This window comes from Camelina sativa, chromosome 10 (assembly GCF_000633955.1).
Source record: "Camelina sativa cultivar DH55 chromosome 10, Cs, whole genome shotgun sequence".
NCBI classification, from domain to species: Eukaryota; Viridiplantae; Streptophyta; class Magnoliopsida; order Brassicales; family Brassicaceae; genus Camelina; species Camelina sativa.
Genome location: NC_025694.1, coordinates 19,356,361 through 19,381,795, shown reverse-complemented (window position 1 = coordinate 19,381,795; position 25,435 = coordinate 19,356,361). Strand labels below are relative to the sequence as shown.

At 36.4% G+C, this 25,435-nt stretch overlaps 1 protein-coding gene across 1 annotated transcript; it reads right to left on the bottom strand.

Moving 5' to 3' along the window:
- On the bottom strand, positions 3,154-5,765 carry LOC104719346 (O-acyltransferase WSD1). The gene is made up of 7 exons (XM_010437257.1): positions 5,457-5,765; positions 4,667-5,239; positions 4,501-4,567; positions 4,140-4,231; positions 3,835-4,044; positions 3,606-3,743; positions 3,154-3,465 (listed from the first exon to the last, which is right to left on the bottom strand). Exons 1-7 carry the CDS (start codon positions 5,637-5,639, stop codon positions 3,295-3,297), a joined length of 1,434 nt encoding a protein of 477 aa, XP_010435559.1. The 5' UTR covers positions 5,640-5,765; the 3' UTR covers positions 3,154-3,294.

Sequence of the window (25,435 nt, the reverse complement as noted above, 5' to 3'; positions counted from 1 at the left end):
AAACATTACTGTATCGGCACATATCGAACGTCAGTCAACAGTGCACATATCATAGAATGTGCAAACCCTAGATATGGGATTGGCAATTTAACTCTTGTTTTGAAATTTTGAGTTATGTAGATTGTCCTACATTATCGATACTTCTGCCTTATGGCAAATTGCTGTCATCACTTTCAAATGCTTCTGTTAGACTATAGATTTAGCTTAGCTAGCCTAATTTAGTATTTCTCTGGTTTTTTTCACTTTAGTTTTGTCAAGTTATTTTGAGACACAATTGTTGTTTTTGCACCTGCAGATACAAAGGAGAAAATTGTAGCAAACTTTGGGTAACTCTCTGAGTATGCTCATGTTCTTCTATCGTTTCCCATGGAGAACCCAAATATCCCCCACTTTAGTCTTCTCACGATGAAAATGTTAATGGTGTACTCGAGCAGCTAAATGTCTTGGAACTATTCATAGACTGTCTAACAGAGCCAAATGAAAAGCTCGTGGAATTTGGAATAGGAGGATTATACAACGCTTGTGCCGGTAAAATGCCTTGAATATACAATTTTACTCTCTGATTCTAAACTGTGTTTTTGTTGTTGTTGCCATAACTGCAATTTACTGATCATCAAACCAAATGCTCTTTTCTCTTCTTGTGCAGACCCGAAAAATGTTGCTACAATTGTCGAGGCTCATGGAATTCCTCTTATAATCAAATGTTTATCAAGTCCTGTGCGGAACACTGTGAGTCCACACGAGTTTCTCGCCTTATTAATGTCTCTCTGGTGTTTAAATGGAAACTCAAAATTGTTTTTTTTCTTCAAATAGGTGAATTACGCACTTGGGGCTTTGTATTACATGTGTGACTATAACAGAGCAACAAGAGAGCAGATCTTGAGAGCAGAAGTGGTGGATCTCATAGAGAGGTACGCAGCAGCTGATTCAGTCAGTGTAAGCTTTAGTAACCTGGCTAAGGCGTTTCTTGACAAGCATGCTCATGCAAACACATGAGATTCTTGAATATTATCTTGTCTATTTTTGGTTATATTAAGTAGTTGGATTTAGCTTGTATAGCAAATGGGCCAAAACACAAACGCTACAATGGATGTGTTGATTTTTGATGTCTTGTGATAATGTAGATGAGTAATATAAAGGCTAAATTGATCCAGTTGGTGGTCGTAGTTCATATTATATGAAAACTTCATAAATTCGAGAACACTTGGCGTTGTTTGGTAAGATCATGGCTAATCCCATTGTCGAAATGGACAGTGAGATCTGTCACAGTTAAATGGGACGGGTCTAATGGTTAAATTAAATTGGTTATCCCACAACTGTCGGACGATTGGGATATGTTTGGGTAGACGCAACCGTCCGCAAACTTCAAATTCTACACTTGCGGAGCTAACTTCAATTAATTTTACCCTTTAATACATGACAAAGAAACATACCCGCCATGTTAATATGAATATACAACACTCATTTATTAAACGGGTATCCCTATATATTAATAGAGAAACATTCTAAAAAAATGATGATGTGTCGTCGCCAGAGAGCTAGAAGCACATTTTAGCAAATAATCCTCATTAATTAAACTAATTACATCTATGCTACTATAAATTTAAATTTAAATTCATTACATAAATTAAAACTTTTTATAGCCATTTAATTTGAATCTATATTACTATTCTTTCAAAAACAACAAAATATTTTTTTTAATTGATAATTATTTATATTTTATTAAAATAAAGTCCATACAAATTTCTCCACCACGTTAAAATTCTTTTCTATATTCAAATAACGGGTGAAATGTATTTTTACACAAAATAATCGCAAATTTGAATAATAATAAAAATTAGTTACATATTTTGTTTTATACAAGCGAATCTTAAATTTCAAATAATAATTTTACTCATAATAATTTTATTTGAATCGATTTATCCGCACTATGTGTGGGTTGTTTACCTAGTGTTGAATTAAAACGAACCCATTTAAACCCATAATTTTTTTTTGTCATAAATGGGTTTAAATGGATTTATTTTAATTCAACATACCCGCCAAAACCGTAGACCCAAGTTTTCCCATCAAAATCGTACAAACGTAATTTCCCGCCAAAAATACAAAATTGTCTTTTGTTATTAAAATTATTTTTTACAAAACAGTTTTCCGCTCAAACCGAGAATCCGAGTTTTTCCATCATTAAAAAAAATTCTCACAAAAATACAAAATTGCATATTAGCACCAAAGTTATATACTTAAATGGGTTTGATGGATTTAAATGGGTCGATGTATGTTTAAATAGGTACAGTTACGTTAAATGGATTTTCAAAACTAAATAGGTTTATACTTAAATAGAATGGATTTAAATAGGATGGATTTATCCATTTTAACATCCCTAACCTTGGGAGAGGAAACTAATGTATACACAACTATGAAAGTTGACCGAGGGAAGGAGCACAAGCGTATACCGCCTAGACTACACGGGAGATTCATGGTGTATCGCAAAACACCCATTTTTCAATGTATTCCAGAATGTGACATGATGTCCAGCAAAGAGGGATGGGATCTTTTTCGATGGAAATAAATGATAAAAGATCAAACTGACTATTATAAGAAGTTAAGAACCATGAACGGAGAAATAATGAGGGATGGGATCCTTTTCCATGGAAAATTGCCTATCCCATTTCTCTCTAATAAATTTTCTCATTGTAATTTGGAAACGTCTTAATGTTTCTATTCATTTCTTGTTGGTTTAATTTCATAACAAAATGCTTAGCCCACAAACTAAAAATCTTGCATCAACAAACGACTAATTTCTTATTTGCGAATTAAAGGAATTTCAATTTTCGGTGTCGCATCATTGAATTTACATAAATGCATATGGGTTTATTTGATTGTATTATGGTTTAAAATTCGTAAAAATAAATAAATAATAACTTTAGTAGTTCAAAGTTTTTACTTTTATCAGTATATTGACGTTTCTGTTATTATGCTATTGAGGCATCATTTTCACAATACCTTTTTAAATTAAAGTTCTTGCCAGATAGATTTTAATTGATTTTAAGCTGAGTTCATGATTGACTTCTAAATTATCTTCAATGATGTGTTTTTTTTGGCGATTTTTTTTTTTTTTGGTTTGCCGACATTTCTCAAAATGTTTCATAAAACATATTAGATCAAACCAAATTAACAAACTTGCACTACATCACATATATATATATATATTATTTTTTTTACATTTTTTAACTGAAACAGAAAAGTTCATATTTGTTATACATTTCATAGGTTTGATCAAACATCAGGTGATGTTTTTTAAACTTCGCTTTTACGAGATCTTTTCTCTTGCATGGCAGCATATTTGATGATCTTGAGTGCTTCTACCATATCATCACATAGTCTATGTGGATCTGGAATAGTTGTTGTGTCAACAGCTAGATTGATGACAATCTTGTTTACGTAGCTTATGAAATGGATATTGAGAGCCTTAAACATCACAAAAACAAAATAAAAGAAACAATTAGTTAATTTAACTTCATCAAAAGTTTCATAATCTTTTAGAAGAGTAAACAAATGTACTTCATAAAAGGAATGATTTAAGTATATATGAAATCAGTTGTACTTACTTGTGATCCAACTAATGCACTTCCCGCGATATATGAAATCGGATGGTGAAAAAAACTTATTTCTTCATCGGGACCTTTCACATTTGAAAATGCCAAGGATGTGTGACCAAATATCCTCTTTCCAAAATCTTCTACTACCTGTTAATTTCTTACAGTAAAAGAAAAATTAGTTAAATGCATTAAGTTGTATCGAATAGACATTGCTCATATCGGTTTTGTATATTTTCACCTTTCCTCCAAACAATTTCAAGGTGAATTTTATGATTCCATAGAAAATAAACGCTTCGAGAGATATTTTTTTCCTATCCATTGTAGCTTTGGCTCGTCGGATGTACTCCAATGGATCATTCTCGAATTTCACCCACAAAGGAAATATGATAGTTCCTATGAAGTTTCCCCACCTACACTTCGAACCCTTCGCCATCATGTCAGCCAAATCCTACATTTTCATATTTTATTAAACTTTACACTTAAAATTAATTAAAATTTTGGTTTTGTATGATTGTATATAACTATGAACATGATGACTATCACCTCTATCCTTGTTGCTGGTCTTAAGTTTATAGCTACAGCACCACGAACACGGAGCTTTTCTAAGATCTCTTTCTTCTCGGCCTTTGATCCATCTGTCAACAATGATCAAATATTAGAAGTATTATTGAGGATGTTCAAATACTATGAATTATGATGTAATTATGGTTTGAGTGATTGAGTACCTCTGGTTTTTAATATTATAGGAAGTGATTACATATCGAAAATAAAATAATTGAAGAAAAAAAATATTATAGGTAATGTGGTGTGTGGATTTTTTTTATGGTAAAAAAAAATAATTGAAAAAAGAAGGTATATGGTAAATGATAGATACTGATAAAAGGAGAAAGGAGTTTGAATTAACCATATTTGCTACTCAAATATCGTGAAAGACCTGCTTGTGTCATTCCAAGAAGAACATCATTCACCTTCTGAAAATTTTTGAATATTATGAAGTTGTTAGATAAAGTGTACGTAAAACTGAAATGAGTGATCAATATATAAAGCAAGATAATAATTACTATACATACCATGTTCATTGTGTCCTTCACAAACTTGACATCATCAAAACTTATTATCCGATTGATAAGCTTCCAAGATTGAAATCCATCACTGGGATTACCCATAATAGGATTTTTGGTATCTTGCATGAAGCATACTGTAAGAATTAACTTGAAAAATTCAACAATAGTGGTGAAGGTGACTCTTATTAAAAACAAAAACCCAACAACCAACCACCAAGCCATGGAATTAACAGGTTTCTTTGTAGCCACGGTACTAGAAATTAGTGCGTCGGGGTCTGATGTTTTTCGTGAACAAGCAAGTAAGAGAGACATAAGAGACATTCCATCACCAACTGAGTGATGTATTTTTGCTATAGCCAAAGATTCTGCTTTTGATGTCTTTACGTTGAGCAAATGAAATTCCCAAAGTGGTTTGGACATGTCCATTGGAATGTTAGCAATTGTTGAAATATAATCTTCTATGAACTGATCAGGATTTTCAATATTGGGATAGTCAAGATCCGGCACAATTATATGATCTTCTACTCGAACTTTAACAGGAATCCACACCGGTTCTCCTTTTCTCTTGTAGTCTATCTCCTGAAAAGGCAAGAAAAATTATGATCCCTAAATAATATACTTGTGATATTTGCATACTAAAGAGATAGAAACAAATTTAATTCTATTAGTCAGTGAAGAATTCTTTATATATATCTTATTCAGTATGTTTATACTTATTATATGTATATACCAAAATTCTAGCTATAGTATATATATAACAAAATGCATGCGTACGTATAGAATATTTATAAATTACCATTTTGCTAGAGAATCTGGGAGCATTGATCAATGAGTTGTTGATGCCTTCAACAAATTTCGATGGGTTGCATCTAATTTTAAACCCAAAACTTATAACAATGAAGAAATTTGGGGAACTTAGCATATGTGACATTGGGCTAAGCGGCTCCATTGGCTCTTCTCTCTCCATATATTTTTCCATTTTTATGGTTTTTTTGTTTATGATTCTCCAACCTTTTGCAGTACTACTTCGATTTTATAGCATTCATATTTTGTCCTTCTGTCTTTTTTTTTATATATTATTATAAGTAGTAAATGAGGTTTGGTATGAGGTTAGGGTTTTGTGGTTGCTACCTTCGTGGGTTCCTTTTATGTAGTTTTTTAAATTAAGTCCTTCCATTTTATTTATAAAAACCATTTGGTTTCTAAATATCATTTCATAATAGCTGTTGTTTTAACAGAAATTGTCTTCATAAACTTCAAATTGATCAACAAATTAGATAGAGAAATAATTAAGTATATGCTGAAATGACCATAATGTAGTGGCCAATAGTAAGTCTTTAATGCATAAGGCACCATCACACCAAGGATCGAGTTTCGTTCTCTACAAATGTAGGAATTAGGCTAATGGGCTGGCATGTTGTGGTCCAATGGTTGACAAAAAAAAATTAGAAGAAAATATATTAAATAAAAATTATATGTGGAAAATAAGAAAACCGAAGAGTATACTACTTGGACATTTTGCTATTACTATTGTACATCAGTAATTATAAAGATAGTAACAGAGGACAAAAATTAGATTGGAGTTGCCTTAAATTTAAAAGAAAAGAAAAAATATGTACTTGTACGTTAACCATTTGCAAGAAATGAAGTCTCTAATAGTTTTAGTCATACACGTACGTGACGTTATGTATGCAGTTTGTCCAACATAAATTTATTAGCAATCGTAGCCCAATAAATTTCTATACAAATCTATCAGATATGTTTTAATTGCCCATTTGATTTTTTTTTTTTTTTTTTTGAAAGTTCAACATATTTTAGAAATCAAAATACACTTTCATGCCAACATGTGGAAGCGTATTAATAGAATGCGATTCCATTAGTACTGTTCGAGCTACATTTATGTTATTTTGGTGTATACTGTTGACATAATTGTTGGTCCCTGGCTACTATAACTTTTTTTTTTTTTAACTATTTGTTGTAGGTAAAGATGCATCCATGAGGATATAACGTTTTTTTAAAAAAAAATGTAATTTATTATATCTAACTACCCACATAATGTATGATGTTGATATAAAACAAAACCCGATATATACTGATTTAAATGGCATACACGTATGAGCTGGCCCCGATTATGACCCATTGAAGAAGTGGACATGTCTGGTGTCGACCTACGCTAAGTCGGTGTCGACTTACGCTAGGTCGGTGTCGACCGATACAGGCACGGCCATTTTGTTGACCGACACTTAACAGGTGTCGATCGATACCACCTTCACAGATACGATTTGCAAGAAGTCGAACGTCGAACCCCTGTTTCGAATCGCCTCTAATTCGTTCCAAACTCTCCCAAATGTTTTAGGAACCTATGGAAACATGAAACCAACCAACCCACACAAGCAAAGCACCACAAACAACAAAGAACAGCCAAAACAAAATGGATCTAAGGCTTAGATCAGCTATGACCAAGCACTCACCTCTTTTGCAGGAAGATTTGGTTGAGAAACGGTGGAAACAACACCTTAAGAAGCTTCTCCTTCGTTCCCAGCAACAACTCTCCCTTCCACAACCACATATATCACCAAAATCACTAAGAACAAGCCAAAATCCTCTCAACTCACAAGTTTTCGCCTTTCTCTCTTTTCTTCTCGCAAGCGGCCACAAAAACACTCTCCAAACCCTCAACTTCGTTGCTTCTCTGCTTATATACTCGGTTTGGACAAACCAATCAAACCAAATCAATCCAAAATTGCGAATTAAAATAACTTGGTCGGACCAGAAGAGCTGGTGTCGATCGACACACCCCTGGTGTCGATCGACACCCATCCCCAAATTCCGCTCGTGGATGTTACAATTATATGGATAATTTTACAATTAATGTTAAAATATTTTAGCTATGTTTGGTTATATGGATAGTATTGGGAATTAATTGTAAAGTTGTTTAGATACATAAATATAATAATGGCATTGTAAATATTTACTAAAACAAATATTTTCTTTAAAATATACTTTAAAAATGTTAATGTAGATGCAAAGTTCATCTCTTCATTTAATGAAAATTCACATATTTATTCAAAAAAACTTGATTTAATTTTTGCGTTATAAAAGAAACTAATTAATGTCCCTACCAAGAAACTTAACAACAAGGCTGAAATTGGGTGGTCTCTACATAACGCACAATGAAAATGCATCCTTAAACATTTTTCAGCTATAGAACCCACAAGTTCACCACTTGAGACAAAGCCGAGAAGAAAAAGAAAAAATAACTTTTTATCTTGGGCTTTGAAACTTTTTGTTAGTTTAAATATAAACAAAACTTAAATTTTTGGCACCTTGGTTTGAACTCCACTTGTTCGTTTTGGTGCTAGATCGTTGTAGCTTTACAGAAAAAACTATTGCACTAAGAATTAATTCTGCTCATGTCTATTTGAATTTAACCAACTCGCTGATCTTTATGATCCAGTTGAATTTGTTTAACATTGATCTCAAGTTCGTATTTATCATTTTTTAATAATTTGATTAATGATCTATACTTTACTAATTAATTAATACTGTATGCTATTGTAGTGTTGGCATGGAGAGAGATAAGTTTCGAGTAGTTGAATGGCATATATAAGACTTAAAAGGGTACAATATCGACCACACAACTCATCTAATTACGAGCCTGCTCAGATCTTTAATTTGGTCCATGAGAAAGATGTGAACGTGTTCACAAATATTTATGAACAATTAATTTGTTGGCAGGAAGGAGATGAATGTTGTACCTACCTACTATATTTAATTTCATACCAAATACTGTTGGTTTCATATAATGTTCTTCTTCATAGAATATGCAACTTTAAACTAAAACTCAAAACTGATTTCCAAAACTTGTGAACGAGTCGGGTAATTGTTACTGACGGCACCCACAATAGATAAGGATAGTTGAAATCGCAGTGAAAAGACTCGAACCTTAGTCTTTTAGATACGTTCTAAATTAAATATGAATGTTGAATATAATTAAGAGTAACTAATTATATAGAGGGAGTAGCTAGGTAGGGTTATAAGAGACTAATTTATATATACATTTATGAAGTACATTTTCGGTTATATCCTTTTAATTTTGCTTATTTAAAATTTTAGTCCCTACAAAATTTCACTAAAAGCAATAAGTAAAATATGGTAAATTGATAAAATAAAAAGCAATAAGCAAATTTCTTTTATATATATGTGTCCCAAAATAAAATAAAAATAGAAAAATCAATCATTAAACTCTACACACTGAAAAATAAACAATCAGTTAAATTAAATAATTATATCAAACAAAACAATAATATAGTATTATTTTAAATAAATAAAAAATAGTATTCTGATTAATTATACATTATACAAACAGTTATAATTCATAATTTTAGTGTTTTATCCTGATAAAATTATAATATTTTAAGAATAATTGTATCACCGCTTAAATATAAAAATATAAAAAATTAAAAATATATAATTTTATTACTAAATTAAATACCGCTAAAATAAAAAAATATTATAAATAAAATTAAATCATTGTCCCCTGGTGTACCACGAGTTAAATACTAGTTGCAGTATAAAAAAGCTGTACATAATTAAATAGATCCATAACATACGTTAATCATAGATATGAGAATATTTTTGATACACCTCAAGATGTAAGGACTTTTATTTTTGATATTTCTTAAGATGTAAGGACTTTAGTCGCGCCAATCATGAAACAAGCCTTTTGAAATTGAGTCCTAGGTAACGATTTTGTCAGTCCATCTGCTAGCTGATCATGGGTTGACATGAGAGACACACAAATTAAAGCACCCACTTGAATGAGATTCTGAATGATGTGAGAGTAAGGTGTTCTTTTATTGATCGCTGCAATAGCGTCTGCGACTGAAAATTAAAGAGGGGGAAGCTGAACGGACGACACAGTTTTTAAAAAAATCAGTCGCTGAGTTTTTTGGAACTGATGACGTGAAAGTAGTTTCTGATCGCTGGTTTTTTTGACGACTCCTAAGTCGCTGTATCCCGCTTCCAGCTTTTTTAATCCCACTTCCATTTTCTCCGGCGTCACCTTTATTACAGTTTTAAATTGTCGTTTTGCTTTCATAATTTTTACGTTCACCATCGTTTTACACAGTCACAGTCGCTATTTCAGCTAAAGAACAAGGCCTAAAGCGATATGCTTTATTCTTAAGTAAAATTCCGGATTGCACAAAGATATGTGACACCAATATTATCACAATATATCATAGTTCACAGGATGTATTTGCAACAAATCGATATTCAGCTTCCATCGGCGATCAAGCAACTCCTTTTTGCTTTTTGGAAGACCAATAGAACGTATTGGTAGAAACAAAGTCATCAGTATCACCTGTCCAAACCGTATCTGAGAAAGCATGAAGAGTCATTGGTGAATCCTTGTAGTTGTGTATAAAAGTACCATGGTTGGATGTTCCAGCAAGGTAACGAAGAGCCCGTTTGGTAGCCTATCAATGGTATGAAGTTGGGCAACGCATAAATTGCAAGAAAAACGTGTGACAACATAAGATATGTCTGATCCGGTAAATGCTAATTGAGGCTCCCTACAACTAAATGATATTGACATAAACTAGTACGTAGGTGAAAGAGCAGTTATAGAGAATTCTAGGACCACAAGCCCAAATTTTTTTTTTTGGATTTGAACTCATGATATCTAAGATGTTTATATTACACTGTTTTTACCACTAGGACAAACAAACTTTTCACTAGAAAGACCGATTATGTAACAATATATTTAACGGCCGCAACCAGCAAGTAGATGCTTCATCCAATATAAGTATAAGTAACATACTCCCAACTTTTGGCATAACATGTTGAATGGTTTATTTAAGCTATAGGTACACTCGATTCTCGATTACCAATTTTACTCGGCTTTCTACTGTTGTTATGAAACATTATTTCATTTTTATGGAGCAAGTGACTTCGGATGATGTATGCAAAGAGTGATAGATCTTTCAAATTCATTATAGTAGAATTTTTTTATATATTTTTAAATTTATAATAGAAATTTATGAAACAATCTCCAAAATGCCCTCGATTGTACAGTACAATCAACGATTTTAACTTTGCTCACGAATGAACTACATATACGGAACGAGTTACACTTATGTAAAGATTTAGTCATAAGTACATCCTAAACTAGCGAAGATGTTTTTAATTGATGTGCTGAATGAGGCGAACGTAGAGAGGCATAGGGTGGGGCACGTGCCCAGGTTGTTTAAAAAAAAAAAATTATGTATGTATTTTTTGTGAGGTCTTGGCTATTGATGGAGAGTCTATAGGTGTTGAGAATGATGTTTATATGATTACCAATTTGCTATATATATACTCCTTTCCTTTCTTTTAAGTTGTCGTTTTAGAGTTAAAATTTTGTTTCATACAGTTGTCATTTAAAATTTTTAATACAGATATGTGATAAAGTTTCTAATTTTATTCCAACTATTTTAATGTTTTGATCAACTAAAAAAATTAAAAAATTATTAATAAAGACTAAAACAAAAATTTTAATATTTTTTTTAATTTGTGTACAAAAACCTTAAACGACGACAAATCGACAAATAAATTGAATCGGAGGAAATATTATATTTCCTTTATTTTATTTTATTGGTCAATATTTCCTTTATTCATATGTTCACAAGTACAAATGGGAGAAAAGGAGGCGACTAGGGTTTTGGGGATACATGAGCAAGATGCGACGATGGAGGATGCTGGTGAGCGAAGTAGGCCTCCGGGAGACCCTCCTGATGGGCAGGGTTCTTGGGTGGCTCGAGTGAGGGGTACGAATATGGGAGGTATGAAGACTCCAGAGGATGTCCTTGATGCTGGTTTTGTCTCGGAGAGGATACGGCTGGAGTTCCCGAATGGGGAGGATGGGGAACCGGTGGTTACGATAGGAATAAAGTGATGGAGGCTATGAATGGGTTGTGGGAAAGGTGTATGATCGTTAAGGTGTTGGGGGTGAATGTTTCGATTGCGGCTTTAAGTTGTAAGCTACGAGAGCTATGGAAGCCGAAGGGAATGATGTATGTTTTGGATCTCTCTCGGCAATTTTCATGATCAGATTTGAGTCGGAGGAGGAGTATGTGGGGGCACTCACTGGAGGGCCATGGCAGACGTTTGGTAGCTACCTTATGGTGCAGGCTTGGTCTCCAGAGTTTGACCCCATGAGGAATGATATTGACACGACGCCGGTGTGGATTCGTTTGTCGAATTTGCCAGTTAACTTTTACCATAACCAAATATTATTGGATATTGCTAAAGGTTTGGGGAACCCCCTCAAGGTCGATGCTACGACACTAAACTTTGAACGGGGATGTTTTGCTCGGGTGTGTGTGGAAGTGAACATGAAGAGATCGCTGAAGGGTACCATTTTAATCAATGGGGAGAGGTACTTCGTTGCATATGAGGGGTTAACTAGCATTTGCTCTGGTTGTGGCTTGTATGGACATATGGTTCACTCCTGTCCGCGTAGGGTTAAGGAGAAGGTTGTCGAGCACCAGTCGCAAGCTATGGTGGTATCAGAGACTATGGGTATGAGGGAAGGCACGCCGACCGGGGGTGAAACGCCGTTGGGGGATGGTTTCACTCCGGTGAGGAGGGCGGGACGTCGTACAGCTATGGGGTCGAATAAGGAAACTTCTACGGGGGTGACCACAAAAGGAAAATCGGATCGTGTGTTAAGGGAACCTCTTAATGGTGGTGGATCTGATAATATCCCTGTGTCGAATAGTTTTGGCATGTTGGAGGAAGATATCGCAATGTTAGAGCTAAGGAAAGCTTCGAGTGAGGGAGGAGGAAATAAGGAAAATATGAATACACTGAATCATATGAAAGATGGGAAGCGTGCGGTACAAGCGAAACCAGTAGTGTTTGGAGCTACTGCCGAGTTGGGACGGAGTGGCCCTCGTGAGGGAAATAAAGGTAAAACAGGTGTTACGGGGAAGGGAGTGAAGAGGATATCACACAAGGCCCATCATAGAATTGTTGGACCAACTCGAGGATTAGTCTTTGGCCCAATTACGGGAGCGGAGGAGTTGTTTGTTAACGGTAACGGCTACGAATGGAATCGGAGCATGTTAGTCGCCCTGGTGTGGGAGTCGTGAGTAAAGATCCTATGGTTTGGGATGATAAGAGTCTGGTTCTCACACCGGTGGAGGGGATGAGCGCTCGCCAATTGAACCACGAACAGGGTTGCCGAGTTCAGTTGTGGCTGGTGGGCAAGGTCCGGTGGAGGTGGAGAAGGGATCAAGGAGTACATAACAGTTCTCCCCGGCTTTTCTGTTGGAATTTTAAAAAGAAATCATGAATTGTCTAATGTGGAATTGTCGGGGGGCGAAGAAACCCAATTTTAGGATATCTATTCGATACCTATTGAAGAAATTTAAGGGGGATGTGTTGGCGGTGTTTGAAACGCATGCTGGTGGGGATCGTGCGGGCCAGATTTGTCGAGGGCTCGGGTTTGATCACAATTTTCGAGTTGATGCAGTAGGTCAGAGTGGAGGTCTTTGGTTGTTGTGGAGGACCGAGGTCAGAGTTGTGGAGGTGGTTGAAACTTCATATCAGTTCATTCAGGCAAAAATTATGAATGGGGAGGAGATCCTCAATTTAATTGTTGTTTACGCTGCTCCGACGGTGAGCAGGAGAAGTGGTTTATGGCAAAATATGACAGAGGTGGTTCGGAGTGTGGTTGGACATGTTGTAATCGGTGGAGACTTTAACTCAATTGTTCGGTTGGACGAAAGAACTGGAGGAAATGGTCGTTTATTGCCAGATTCTTTAGCTTTTGGGGAGTGGATCCATGAGTTGTCTTTAATTGATTTAGGCTTCAGAGGCATCGGTACACTTGGCGACAGGGTCAAGTGGAACAGTCCTTTGTGGCAAAGAGATTGGATCGCATTCTATGTTGTTCTCACTCTCGCTTGAAGTGGCAGGAAGCTAGAGTTACTCACCTGCTTTTCCTTGCATCAGACCACACTCCTTTGTACTTGCAGTTGTCACCTGAGGTCGCTATGGATAGGAGAAGACGTCCTTTCCGCTTTGAAGCAGCTTGGCTGAGTCATCCCGGGTTTAAGGATCTGGTGGATACGTCTTTGAATAGGAGTTTGACGACCCAGGAGGCATTGTGTAGTTTGAGAAGAGTCTTACAAAGATGGAATAAGGAAGTGTTTGGTGAGGTACAACAGCGAAAGGAGAAGTTGGTAGGAGAGATACAAGCGGTACAAGGCTTGATTGAGCAATTCCCTAGTGATGAGCTTCTGGAGAGAGAAACGGTTTTATTAAAAGAGTTTGATGTGGTGTTGGAACATGAAGAGCTCCTTTGGTTCCAGAAGTCAAGGGAAAAATGGGTGGTTCATGGGGACAGAAACACTCAATTTTTTCATGTGTCAACAATTCTTCGACGGCGCAGGAACCGTATTGATATGTTGCGTGATGCTGAGGGAAGGTGGGTCTCTAATGCTAAAGATATTGAGAGGTTAGCTGTGGAGTACTTTCGACGGTTATATTCTCTAGAGGATGTGGAGCAGGAGATTGAGAAGTTAGCAATACTAGGCTTTGCACGGCCGTCATATGATGACAAACTGTTGTTGAGTAAACCTTTAACAAGAGTGGAGGTAGAGTGTGCGATGAGCAGGATGGGGAAGTATAAAGCTCCGGGACCGGATGGTTTCCAACCTGTTTTTTATCAACAATGTTGGGACGTGGTTGGGGAGTCAGTAGTACGGTTTGCATTGGATTTCTTTGAGACAGGTACTTTACCACCAAAGGCTAACGATGCGTTGGTGGAGTTGATTGTCAAAGTGGTGAAGCCCGAAAGAATCACTCAGTTTCGACCGATAAGCTTGTGTAATGTATTGTTCAAGATCATTACCAAGACTATGGTGGGAAGGTTAAAATGTGTTATGTCTAAGTTGATAGGTCTGGCCCAAGCAAGTTTCATTCCAGGCGGGCTTAGTACAGATAACATTGTTGTGGTCCAGGAAGCAGTCCATTCTATGCGTCATAAGAAAGGCACAAAAGGGTGGATGTTGTTGAAGTTTGATTTAGAGAAGGCTTATGATCGAATCATGTGGGATTTTTTAGAGGATAAGCTCAATGCTGCTGGTCTCGAATCAGGTGGGATTTTTTAGAGGATAAGCTCAATGTTGCTGGTCTCTCAAATCTATGGATCCGTTTGATTATGGCTTGTGTATCAGGACCATCAATGAGTTTGCTGATGAATGGAGAGTGTACTGAGTCGTTTAGGCCATTAAGAGGGTTAAGACAGGGAGATCTTTTGTCTCCCTATCTCTTTGTTCTCTATTTGGAAAGGCTCTGTCACTTGGTAGAGGGATCAATCGAGGATAAAAAATGGAAGCCACTCAGTTTTTCAAGAGGGGGTCTGAGGCTCTCGCACATTTGCTTTGCTGACGATTTAATCCTCTTTGCATAAGCGTTTGTCTCGCAGGTTCGTGTGATACGCGGTGTGTTGGAAAGATTTTGCGAAGCTTCAGGGCAGAAGGTGAGTTTGGAAAAATCAAAAATATTTTTCTCTGGGAATGTTTCAAGAGAGTTGCGGTTGCGTGTTAGTGAGGTGAGTGGCATTCAGGCGACAAGGAACCTCGGTAATTATCTAGGCATGCCAATCCTTCAAAAGAGGATAAATAAGGAGACATTTGGGGTGGTTCTTGAGTGTGTTTCTTCGAGGTTATCAGGTTGGAAAGGGCGCCTTCTGAGCTTTGTCGGACGACTTACACTCACCAAAGTTGTTTTATCTTCGATTCCTATCCACTCGATCAGTACAATCAAGTTACTAATGAGCACTTTGAATCAGTTAGATCACGTTTCTCGAGATTTTCTATGGGGGAGCAGTGTGGACCAGCGTAAACAACACTTAGTGGCGTGGGATCGCGTTTGTTTACCGAAAGAAGAGGGTGGGCTTGGCATCAGGAAAGCCTGTGACATGAATAAAGCTCTGTTGCCTAAGATTGGTTGGCGTCTCTTACACGACCAAACGAGTTTGTGGGCTAGGATTGTGCGGAGTAAATATAAAGTGGGGGACATCCATGATATTACTTGGATGAATGTCTGAAGCAACTGGTCTTCTAATTGGAGGAGTGTAGGTATCGGTTTGCGGGAGGTGGTGCTTAAAGGACAAAGGGGGATGGGAGGAATATAAAGTTTTGGACTGGTAAGTGGTTATGGGTGAGACCACTGGTGGATTTGGTACCCGGGGATATTCCAAATGGCATGCAGAACTTGATGGTGAGGGATTTATGGCGAGAGGGAGTGGGTTGGGACATTGCTCGCATCTCACCATATGTTTCAGAGAACCAAATGTAAGAATTGGCAGCGATAGTGGTGGATAATGTTACTGGGGCTCGTGACAGATTGTCTTGGTGTGGGACTGCAGATGGTAAATTTACTGTTAAATCAGCCTATGCTCTGTTGACGAGGGATGATACTCCAAGACAGAATGTGTCATGGTTCTATAAGAGAGTGTGGCGGGTGGCTGTACCGGAAAGGGTGAGAGTATTTTTGTGGCTGGTAGGGAATCAGGTGTTGATGACTAACGAGGAGAGGTTTAGAAGACATTTGTGTGACACGAAGATATGTCAAGTGTGTCATGGCGGGGTGGAGACTGTATTGCATATTCTTCGTGATTGCCCTGCTATGGGCAGGATTATGGACTCGTCTTTTACCAGTGATTCAGGTACAAGCGTTTTTCTCTAAGTCGCTCCTTGAATGGGTATATGCGGGTGTGTGTCAGGAGGACCAGATGGCTGGACTGGGAGCTACTCTCTTTGCTATAGCAGTTTGGTGGGGCTGGAAATGGACGTGTGGGAATATTTTTGGAGAGACTAGGCTTTGGCAGGATCGAGTTCAGTTTGTTAAGGATCAAGCGAAGGAGGTATCTCGTGCTAATGAGAGAGTTGGAGAGGGTATGGCCACTAGGGACAGGGTAGAACAGCAAATACGATGGGTACGACCTCCGAGTGGCTGGGTAACCCGGGTCCAGCGTCTGATGGGGGTGTTCTGAGGGATGAGCAGGGGCATTGGTGCGGTGGCTTCGTCTTAAACATTGGGCGGTGTTCGGCTCCTTTGGCAGAACTATGGGGAGTTTACTATGGTTTATACATTGCTTAGGAGAGGAGGATTACGCTGTTGGAGTTAGAAGTGGATTCGAAGTTGGTGGTTGGTTTCTTAACAGCGGGGATTTGGGAATCTCACCCGCTGTCATTCCTGGTACGGTTGTGTCATGGCTTTCTTACGAGGGACTGGGTAGTATGTATCTCACACGTGTATAGGGAGGCCAATTGTCTTGCTGACGGATTGGCGAACTATGCGTTCTTGTTGCCTTTAGGTTTTCATTCTTTTGATTTGATCCCAATGGAGCTTGTTCCGATTTCTCGGAAGGACGATGATGGTCTGTTACGATGTCGTTTAGTTGCTGTGTAATTTTTTCTTTGGTTCTTAATAAAATGGGGTTTTCCCCCTGTTCTTACCAAAAAAAATATATGTTCACAAGTAGGTTTCTTTCATATAGTTGTCTTTTGTGTTTCACTTTTAAATTATTAAAATAAATCACTACATTCTAATATAGTAATATATATATAAATATAAATATATATAATTTAGTAATTGCTTTTTAGGATTTTTAATATCTTGTAATGTAAATATTTTTTCGTCAAAGTTATGTAACATTTTAGAATCTAAATTTAGTGTGATATATAAAACTAATATATATTTAAAATAGATATATGTATATAAGAGATATAAAAATCAATCAAAATTATATTTATATTATAAAAGTTATGCAATTTTCAGTAACTTTGTAAAAATTAAATTTTACAAATATATTCACTACTCAAAATGTGCCCGTACTAATTTTTCTTTTGGATCCGCCATTGGTGCTAATTTATATTGGCTTGTTAACCAGATAATATTAAGATCTTAGTGTACTGTCTTTCTATGTCCGAGAATCTAATCCTTCTTTATCTTTTTATATTAGTTTTTGTTTCACTAATAGTAAAGAAATATCCTAAAATACCATCCAAATGGTTTTTCTTCCTTAAATACCACACATTTCTGAGCTATGTTGCTTTAAGATTTATCGTTCTGAGATATATGATTCTTTTATATATATCAACATTTTAAATGCTGAGCTCCTAACTGAAATTTCTCAAAATTCTTTTCTCCATGTGTAGTGATATGCTCAAATTTACCCTAGAGCTACTCTCTCAAATTAAGAAGTCACTGTAATACTTAGGGGTCGAATTCCACAGAGACTCAAGATCAAACACAATAAATTATAGAGTTTTGTTATTACGCTAAACAAGATGATTTAAATTAAAAAGGCAATGCAAAATATTAAATCAGAGGTTGTAAATTCAAATGATCAAAAATCTAGGTCCAGGGAATTTCTCAGGAAATTACAAAATATTAAATCAATAAATTAATTAGGATTTAAGCAATTAAAAATCAGATCTAGAACTCTAAACTCTTTTGTAAAATAAATCAGTTCTCACTGCAAATATTATCTAAATTTAAAACCAGAAAATCCAAATCTCTTTGTAAAATTCTAGGTTAAAAATCAACTTTAAAACAGGTTTAGATTGTTCACAAAATCACTAAATCAAATCTCTTTGAAGAAAGTAATTTTGCTCATCAAAAGGTTTTTGTCAGGAAAATCAATTATATTCTCATATCAATCAATAGTCCTAATATCCAAATCCAGATGACTAATCAAAGATCTAGCATTAAGAACAACATATGATGAAGATCTAGAAAGATAAAGAATCCTAAATAAACAGATCTAATAATTCATAAAATCCCTGTGAAAAACCTTGAACCTAACAAGCAAACTACTCAGACATATTCAATGAAGAACAAAACATAATTCTGAATAATAAGCAATTGAAATTAAAAGAGTAAAGAGGGAGTTCAAGAATTCTTCTCTCAAAGTAGTTCAGATCTCTCTCCCAAAAGCTCTCAAAATCTCACAAGATTGTAGAAACACGTCAGGGACTTATGTTGCAAATATGGAAAACTTCGGGCAAGTTTTGTAAAACTTCCAATTTTGAAGTCTTGTGTCGGATCAGCTTGGTGTCGACTGATGCTCCTTTGGTGTCGGTCGATGCTCTTCATAGGATCAGACTCCAAATTGATTTCCTCCGGTTAAATGCTCCAAAACGATCCAAATTGCTTCATTTCGCTCCATCCGTGCCAAAATCATAGATAACCTGTAAAGACTCAAAAACATCCTAGAAAACAAATCAAAAGACTCTAATAGACTCTTTATATCATGGTTAAAACCCACAAAAACCATGATATATCATGTAGGCATAGGGAATTAATACCTTGGTCACATGACTTTCGGTAATATATCAAACGCTGCATCATGTCCAACCAAGTGTGTTTGAGTTCTCCATTTCTGCAATTTCTTATCCAAGTGTTGTTCACATATTCTCATGTTTGTTAACGTCAAGTTTTCGTTAGACTTTTAAGCAAAAATGAAAAGAAGCATGTGATACCCTAACCATTTACAATGTGATAATATATTGATTAATTTGCTATTATTTGGGCTTCTATTAATTTTCAGTTACATATTTTAAATATTTACTTATAATGTTAACCAGTTTTTAGATCTTAAATACTATCTATTTTGACCAAAACAAATACCAAAATATAACTAAATGTGCAACTAACACCCATGGAGACAAAACATGTACTAATTATATTATACTTTACTAAAAATATAAAAAATAGAATTCATAACTGTTTGGATAAAATCAGAAGACAGTTACTACATCAAACTTAACAAAGTACTTTTATAACACATGAACTTTTTAAACAAATTCAGAGATTTTTTTTTACATTACTTTGAGATATGAGCATGGACAGGTTGGAACAAGGAGTTATAGAGCAGATTGAACCTAAGAAGCTTCTGCCGAAAGAAGAAGGCGTTCTTCCAAAAGAGGAGTGTGTAATATCTTCTAAACTTGTTTATTTCTTAGTGAGTCATATCTAAGTTATACTCAATCTTGTAGTCTAAGAGATTCCCATCTCTCTTGGAAGTACAATTCAATCCCCCTTCAAATCCCTTCACCGTCATTGCCATTCATCTATCAATTATGTTGCATCACCAAAGTTCAATCCATTGTTCATCATCATTTCGTCCATCCCACTCCACAACCTAGAAAAGTGAGTCCTTGGGAATAGATCCTCACCCAGGAGCCTATCATGTGGTATCAGAGCCACTTTGTGTCAGGTTGTGTCTAACAAACTCTTCACCTTCCGATTTGTGTTTATTTTGATTTAGGGTTTGTTTTTACTGTTCTTGTTAGATTTGTTGATGAAACTTGTTAGATCTATTATTTATGCATTAGATCTGTAGGAATCTTGTGTTTTTGGAATCTGACCTTTCAACTTCTTCTTTGAACAATCACTTTTGCAAAGAACTTTTCACTTGTTTTCTGTTTTCAACTCTTGCAGAGGCATGGGGGATGAGGAAGAAGAGGAAAACAACTACAACCACTACAACAAGTTGTTGATTGAAGCTCTCACAACTCACTCCAGGTCGTGGGCAAAGAAACCATACTGATGCTGAGGAGTCAGGAAGCTATTACAGTCAATCATCATCTAGAAGGAACAACCACATGAGGAGGAGGCGTGAAAGAGAAGAACCCGTTCTTCCTAAGGATAATTTAGCTGGGCTGAAACTTCGAATTCCCTCTTTCCGAGGAAGTAACAATCCAGAAGAGTATCTGGAATGGGAAAAGAAGATTGAACTTGTGTTCAACTGCCAAGAGTACACAGAGGAGAACAAAGTAAAGGTGGCTCCAACAAAATTTCAGAATTATGCTTTGAGTTGGTGGGATCAGTAGGTTACTACAAGAAGGCGTGTAGGAGATTATCCAATTGAGACATGGACTCAAATGAAAACAATAATGAGGAAGAGATTCGTGCCAAGTCACTATTACAGGGAGCTGCACACCCGCTTGAGAAATTTGGTCCAAGGAAACAGAAGTGTAGAAGAATATTACAAGGAAATGAAGACTTTGATGTTGAGGGCTGATATTCAGGAGGATCAGGAAGCCACAATGTCTAGATTCATGGGAGGCCTGAACGAAGACATCAAAGACAGATTCGAGGTGCAACACTATGTGGAATTAGTGTTACACCCCACTCCCAAATTACACCAAAAAGAAGTACAAACTTACGTAGCTATTCACATTTATCTCCTGACCTGAAGAAGGGAAAAGAGAAAGGGGTGAGAAAAACGAGTTTACTTAGTGAGGAGATCAACTCTGCCCACTGGTCATATAGCAAACACGTTCCAAACATAGACACGACCATTACTTAGCATAGAATCAGAATGTCTAACAAACAATCATCACATCGACGATATGCAACACATAACTCATTTATACTCTTCTTTATCATGCAATCATGCAACTTAAACATCACACTCAGAGCAAGGCCCTTGCGGCACAACTACTCCCACACTTAGAGCAAGGCCCTTATGGCACAACTACTCCCACACTAACATTCTCATTCTCGTTCTCATGCATATGCTTATGCCATTCATAAACTTGTCTTAACATATATCCTTAAACATTAACATCACACTTTCAAGTTACTAACAAGCTAACTTCATCAAGTAATCACAAACCACCCAAAGACTATTCTCGAGCCTATACTTAGCAACTATCGAAGAATATATAAGGAAAGAGGCTGCTGCATAACCGCAAATACCACCCTCACCTGACTCTAAGCTGGCCAGAACTGGAAAGAAAGGCTGAAGCAGCTAGCAACAATCTGAAACTTGCAGCAGAAGAAAAACAGTTCAACACAGATTAGGGTTTCTGAATCCAGAAATTAACCAAGTGTTAGAATCAGTTTTCAGTTTCAACTTGAGGTTTTGGTGGAAGAATTTCGGCGATACCTGAGCAGTTCAAGCCAGTTCGACGGTTTTTACAGATATAAGGGGTGTTAGGAAAGCCACCTGAGCCATCATTATCACCGGAAAAGGTAACCCTTAGCTTTTGCGTTGGTTGCTTGTCGGTCAAGAATCATCTGCTTCTGTCAAAACCCAGAAACCCTAATCTGTGTTGAACTGTTTTTCTTCTGCTGCAAGTTTCAGATTGTTGCTAGCTGCTTCAGCCTTTCTTTCCAGTTCTTGCCAGCTCAGAGTCAGGTGAAGGTGGTGTTTGCGGTTATGCAGCAGCCTCTTTCCTTATATATTCTTCGATAGTTGCTAAGTATAGGCTCGAGAATAGTCTTTGGGTGGTTTGTGATTACTTGATGAAGTTAGCTTGTTAGTAACTTGAAAGTGTGATGTTAATGTTTAAGGATATATGTTAAGACAAGTTTATGAATGGCATAAGCATATGCATGAGAACGAGAATGAGAATGTTAGTGTGGGAGTAGTTGTGCCATAAGGACCTTGCTCTAAGTGTGGGAGTAGTTGTGCCGCAAGGGCCTTGCTCTGAGTGTGATGTTTAAGTTGCATGATTGCATGATAAAGAAGAGTATAAATGAGTTATGTGTTGCATATCGTCGATGTGATGATTGTTTGTTAGACATTCTGATTCTATGCTAAGTAATGGTCGTGTCTATGTTTGGAACGTGTTTGCTATATGACCAGTGGGCAAAGTTGATCTCCTCACTGAGTAAACTCGTTTTACTCACCCCTTTCTCTTTTCCCTTCTTCAGGCCAGGAGAGAAATGTGAATAGCTACGCAAGTTTGTACTTCTTTTTGGTGTATTTTTGGAGTGGGGTGTAACAGTTAGAAGAGTTGTTGCATAAAGCGATCATGTTTGAGAATCAGTTAAAGAGAAGGAGCTCCAAGTCTGGTTCTGGAACAAGTAAGACTAACTACCAGCGGGAAGAAACAACAGGTTCTCAGAAGGACTTTAGGCTGTATGTCAAACCAAAGGTGGAAGATCTTGACCTAAAGGAAAGGGTAAATCCGTGGTGACGCATTCTGATCTTTTTGAGGCGTTAACCGAGTACATTAAAATCGAGAAGATAAATGCTAAGTCAACATCTCAACCAAAGAAGGACCCTGAACAGATTATCCTTCATGAGAAAAGTCTAAAACCATTGCTTGAACCAAGTGGTGAACCGATGCAATATCAAGAAAAGGAGGATGAGTTCGTAGCTGAGGATGATCATGTTATACATACTGAACCTACAACTCCATCTCAAGCTAAGTGTGATATTTCTTTTATCAAATCTGAATTTGTGCTTGAAAAACTAATGCATTTGGAACCGGAGAAACCGAGTAGCATTATTTCCTTTTTACAGGTTCAGGAAGAAGAATCACTAGAAACAACACAAATGAGTTTGCCATTAATTAGTGATTTGGATCAGATCAACATTGTGTCAAATCCAGTCCCTATACCATATCGTTGTGACTACCCAAGAAAGCACTGTAAGGAAATTGATTTGGTTAGGACAAATCCTAATTATTTTGTGATGATTTCTGCTCAAGATGAAAAACGCTTTGGTTTAGAAAATGTGAAAGAATTTTGTGTTTCAAAATCTGTTTTTGACAAAATGATTCCAACTTTTGAAACATTTGCCCTTGAAAATTTCTTTAAGCCAAAAGGTTTGTTGTTTGAAAAATTTCATGAATTTAACTCTTCTTTGAGAGTTTCTTAATATAACATTCCAGTGGAACTATTTAGAACTAAAACTGAGCATGTAATGGTTAAAACTTTTTCTGAAATAAGAAATTTGCTTGATAAAGAGTTGTGTGATTTTAAACCGTTCATTGAGTATTGTGAACCAACGGTGAAAGATCATGTTTTTGATTTCTCTATTTCAAGTATAATGCACTTGTTTTTTTCCATGATTGCTATGAAATGAACATATTACAAGGAGAAACATAAGTACTTGGGAGAAGAAACATGTTTTGTTCAAATCAAGGAGAAACCACCAGATATATGCCAACAGATGATTTATCATTTTGGAGTTAGAAGTTGGAAGTATCTCAGGAAAACAATTTCGATCGCTCAAGGATGCTCCATTTTAAAACTCCATTTTGATAACAACTACATGAATATCTGTTTGATCTTTTCCTATGTGCCTAAATTGTTTCCTTTTTATTTAGGAGATCTTGCGGAGTATGGAGAAGTAGTTAAAGCTTCCTCAACGCTTAAAGATGCTTTTATCCAAAAGCACACATATATGATTCGTTTGTCTTTGTCAAAAGAGCCAAATACAGATTTTAGAGCAGTCATGAAGCGCATAAGAAAAACTGAAAAAAAAAAAAAAGTGGGAGACAAACGATTTAAGCAACCTGATTTGGATCAAGATGAGCACCAAGATGTTAGCAGCTTCAAACTGATCCAAGAAGAAACCCCAGATCCACTTCCTTTAACCATGATGACCATCAATCATACCCAAGGCATTATCCAGCTAAGTACAAAAGAGCAGCTTCCAGATTTAGCAGTTCTTCCGTCCAAAATCTTTGCGAGAACTGGAACTGGAGATGTTTTGATGCATGATCTTAAATCCAATGGTTGTTTTAGGATGATATTTGAGGTTGGAGAACAACTAATGGTACACTTGAAGAGTAAACAATTTCCAGCTGAAAAGGAGTCAAAACTAGTCCCAAAGATCGATGGACCATTCAAAGTGCACAAGCTGATCAACAACAATGCCTACTCTTTGGATCTACAAGGTAAGTATAATGTAAGTAATACCTTCAATGTTGCTGATCTTAGGGAAAATGGCTATTTAATTCCCCAAGTATTTGCAATTAACACTTTTATTCTCCAACTTACACATTAATTCCTCAATTCGTATTTGACTTAACAATTTTAGACCAGAAATAGTCCACGTTAATTAATTAACAGAGTCGTTAAGAAGTGATTGAAACGTAATGAACCCAGAAAAATCCACAAAAAACTTTCTCCCAAGTTGAAATTTTGGGTTTGTAGGCTATTTACAAAAATTGAGACCAAGATAGATTTCCTGACAATTCAACAACAACTCGAAGCCATGAAGAACACAAAGAACAAAAATCTTTTTCCAGAAACGTTATTAATGTAAGACTTATCTCATAATAAGATTTTGGTATATGAAAAAAATGGAACAAACTGTGAACTGTACATGAAGTCTTAAAAAAACACATAAACAGTCTAAAACATAAACTGCATGGACTAGAGAGAGAACCCAAATCTTCCTTGTGATGATCCACCTTGTGAATCTCTTACTTGAGAAGAGCCTCCTTGTGATGATCCAGCTTGAGAATATTCTTCTTGAGAAGTTCCAACATGAGATGAACCTCCCTAGAATCAAGCATATAATTAGACCACCAAACAATTAAAAAAAATCATCAATCATTTACAAACTACTTAAATATATAAACAACCTGCTCTTTTCTTGGACGACCTCTTGGCCGTTTTGAAGGAGGAGGTGCAGTTGGATTAGGACACCTAGTCTTATTATGTCCTTCTTTTCTACAGTTTGAACATATTCCAATACGACCATGGCGAGTTAACCTGTACTTATTAGATGAAGACTCATGAGGAGACTTTCTCCTAGCCCGATCATGTGGTTGTCCTCTGTTAAATCTAGCTGGTGGTGGTAGAACAGGCAACCGACCTAACCGTCGCCACAGATTTATGCCTTGGACTGGTTTTATTCCTTTCTCATACAATAAACGCCATCTTGAAGTCAAGTAGTAATCCGAGACATGATCATTAAGATTTAACTTTGTGGTTGTGATGACACACATTGCATGCATACAA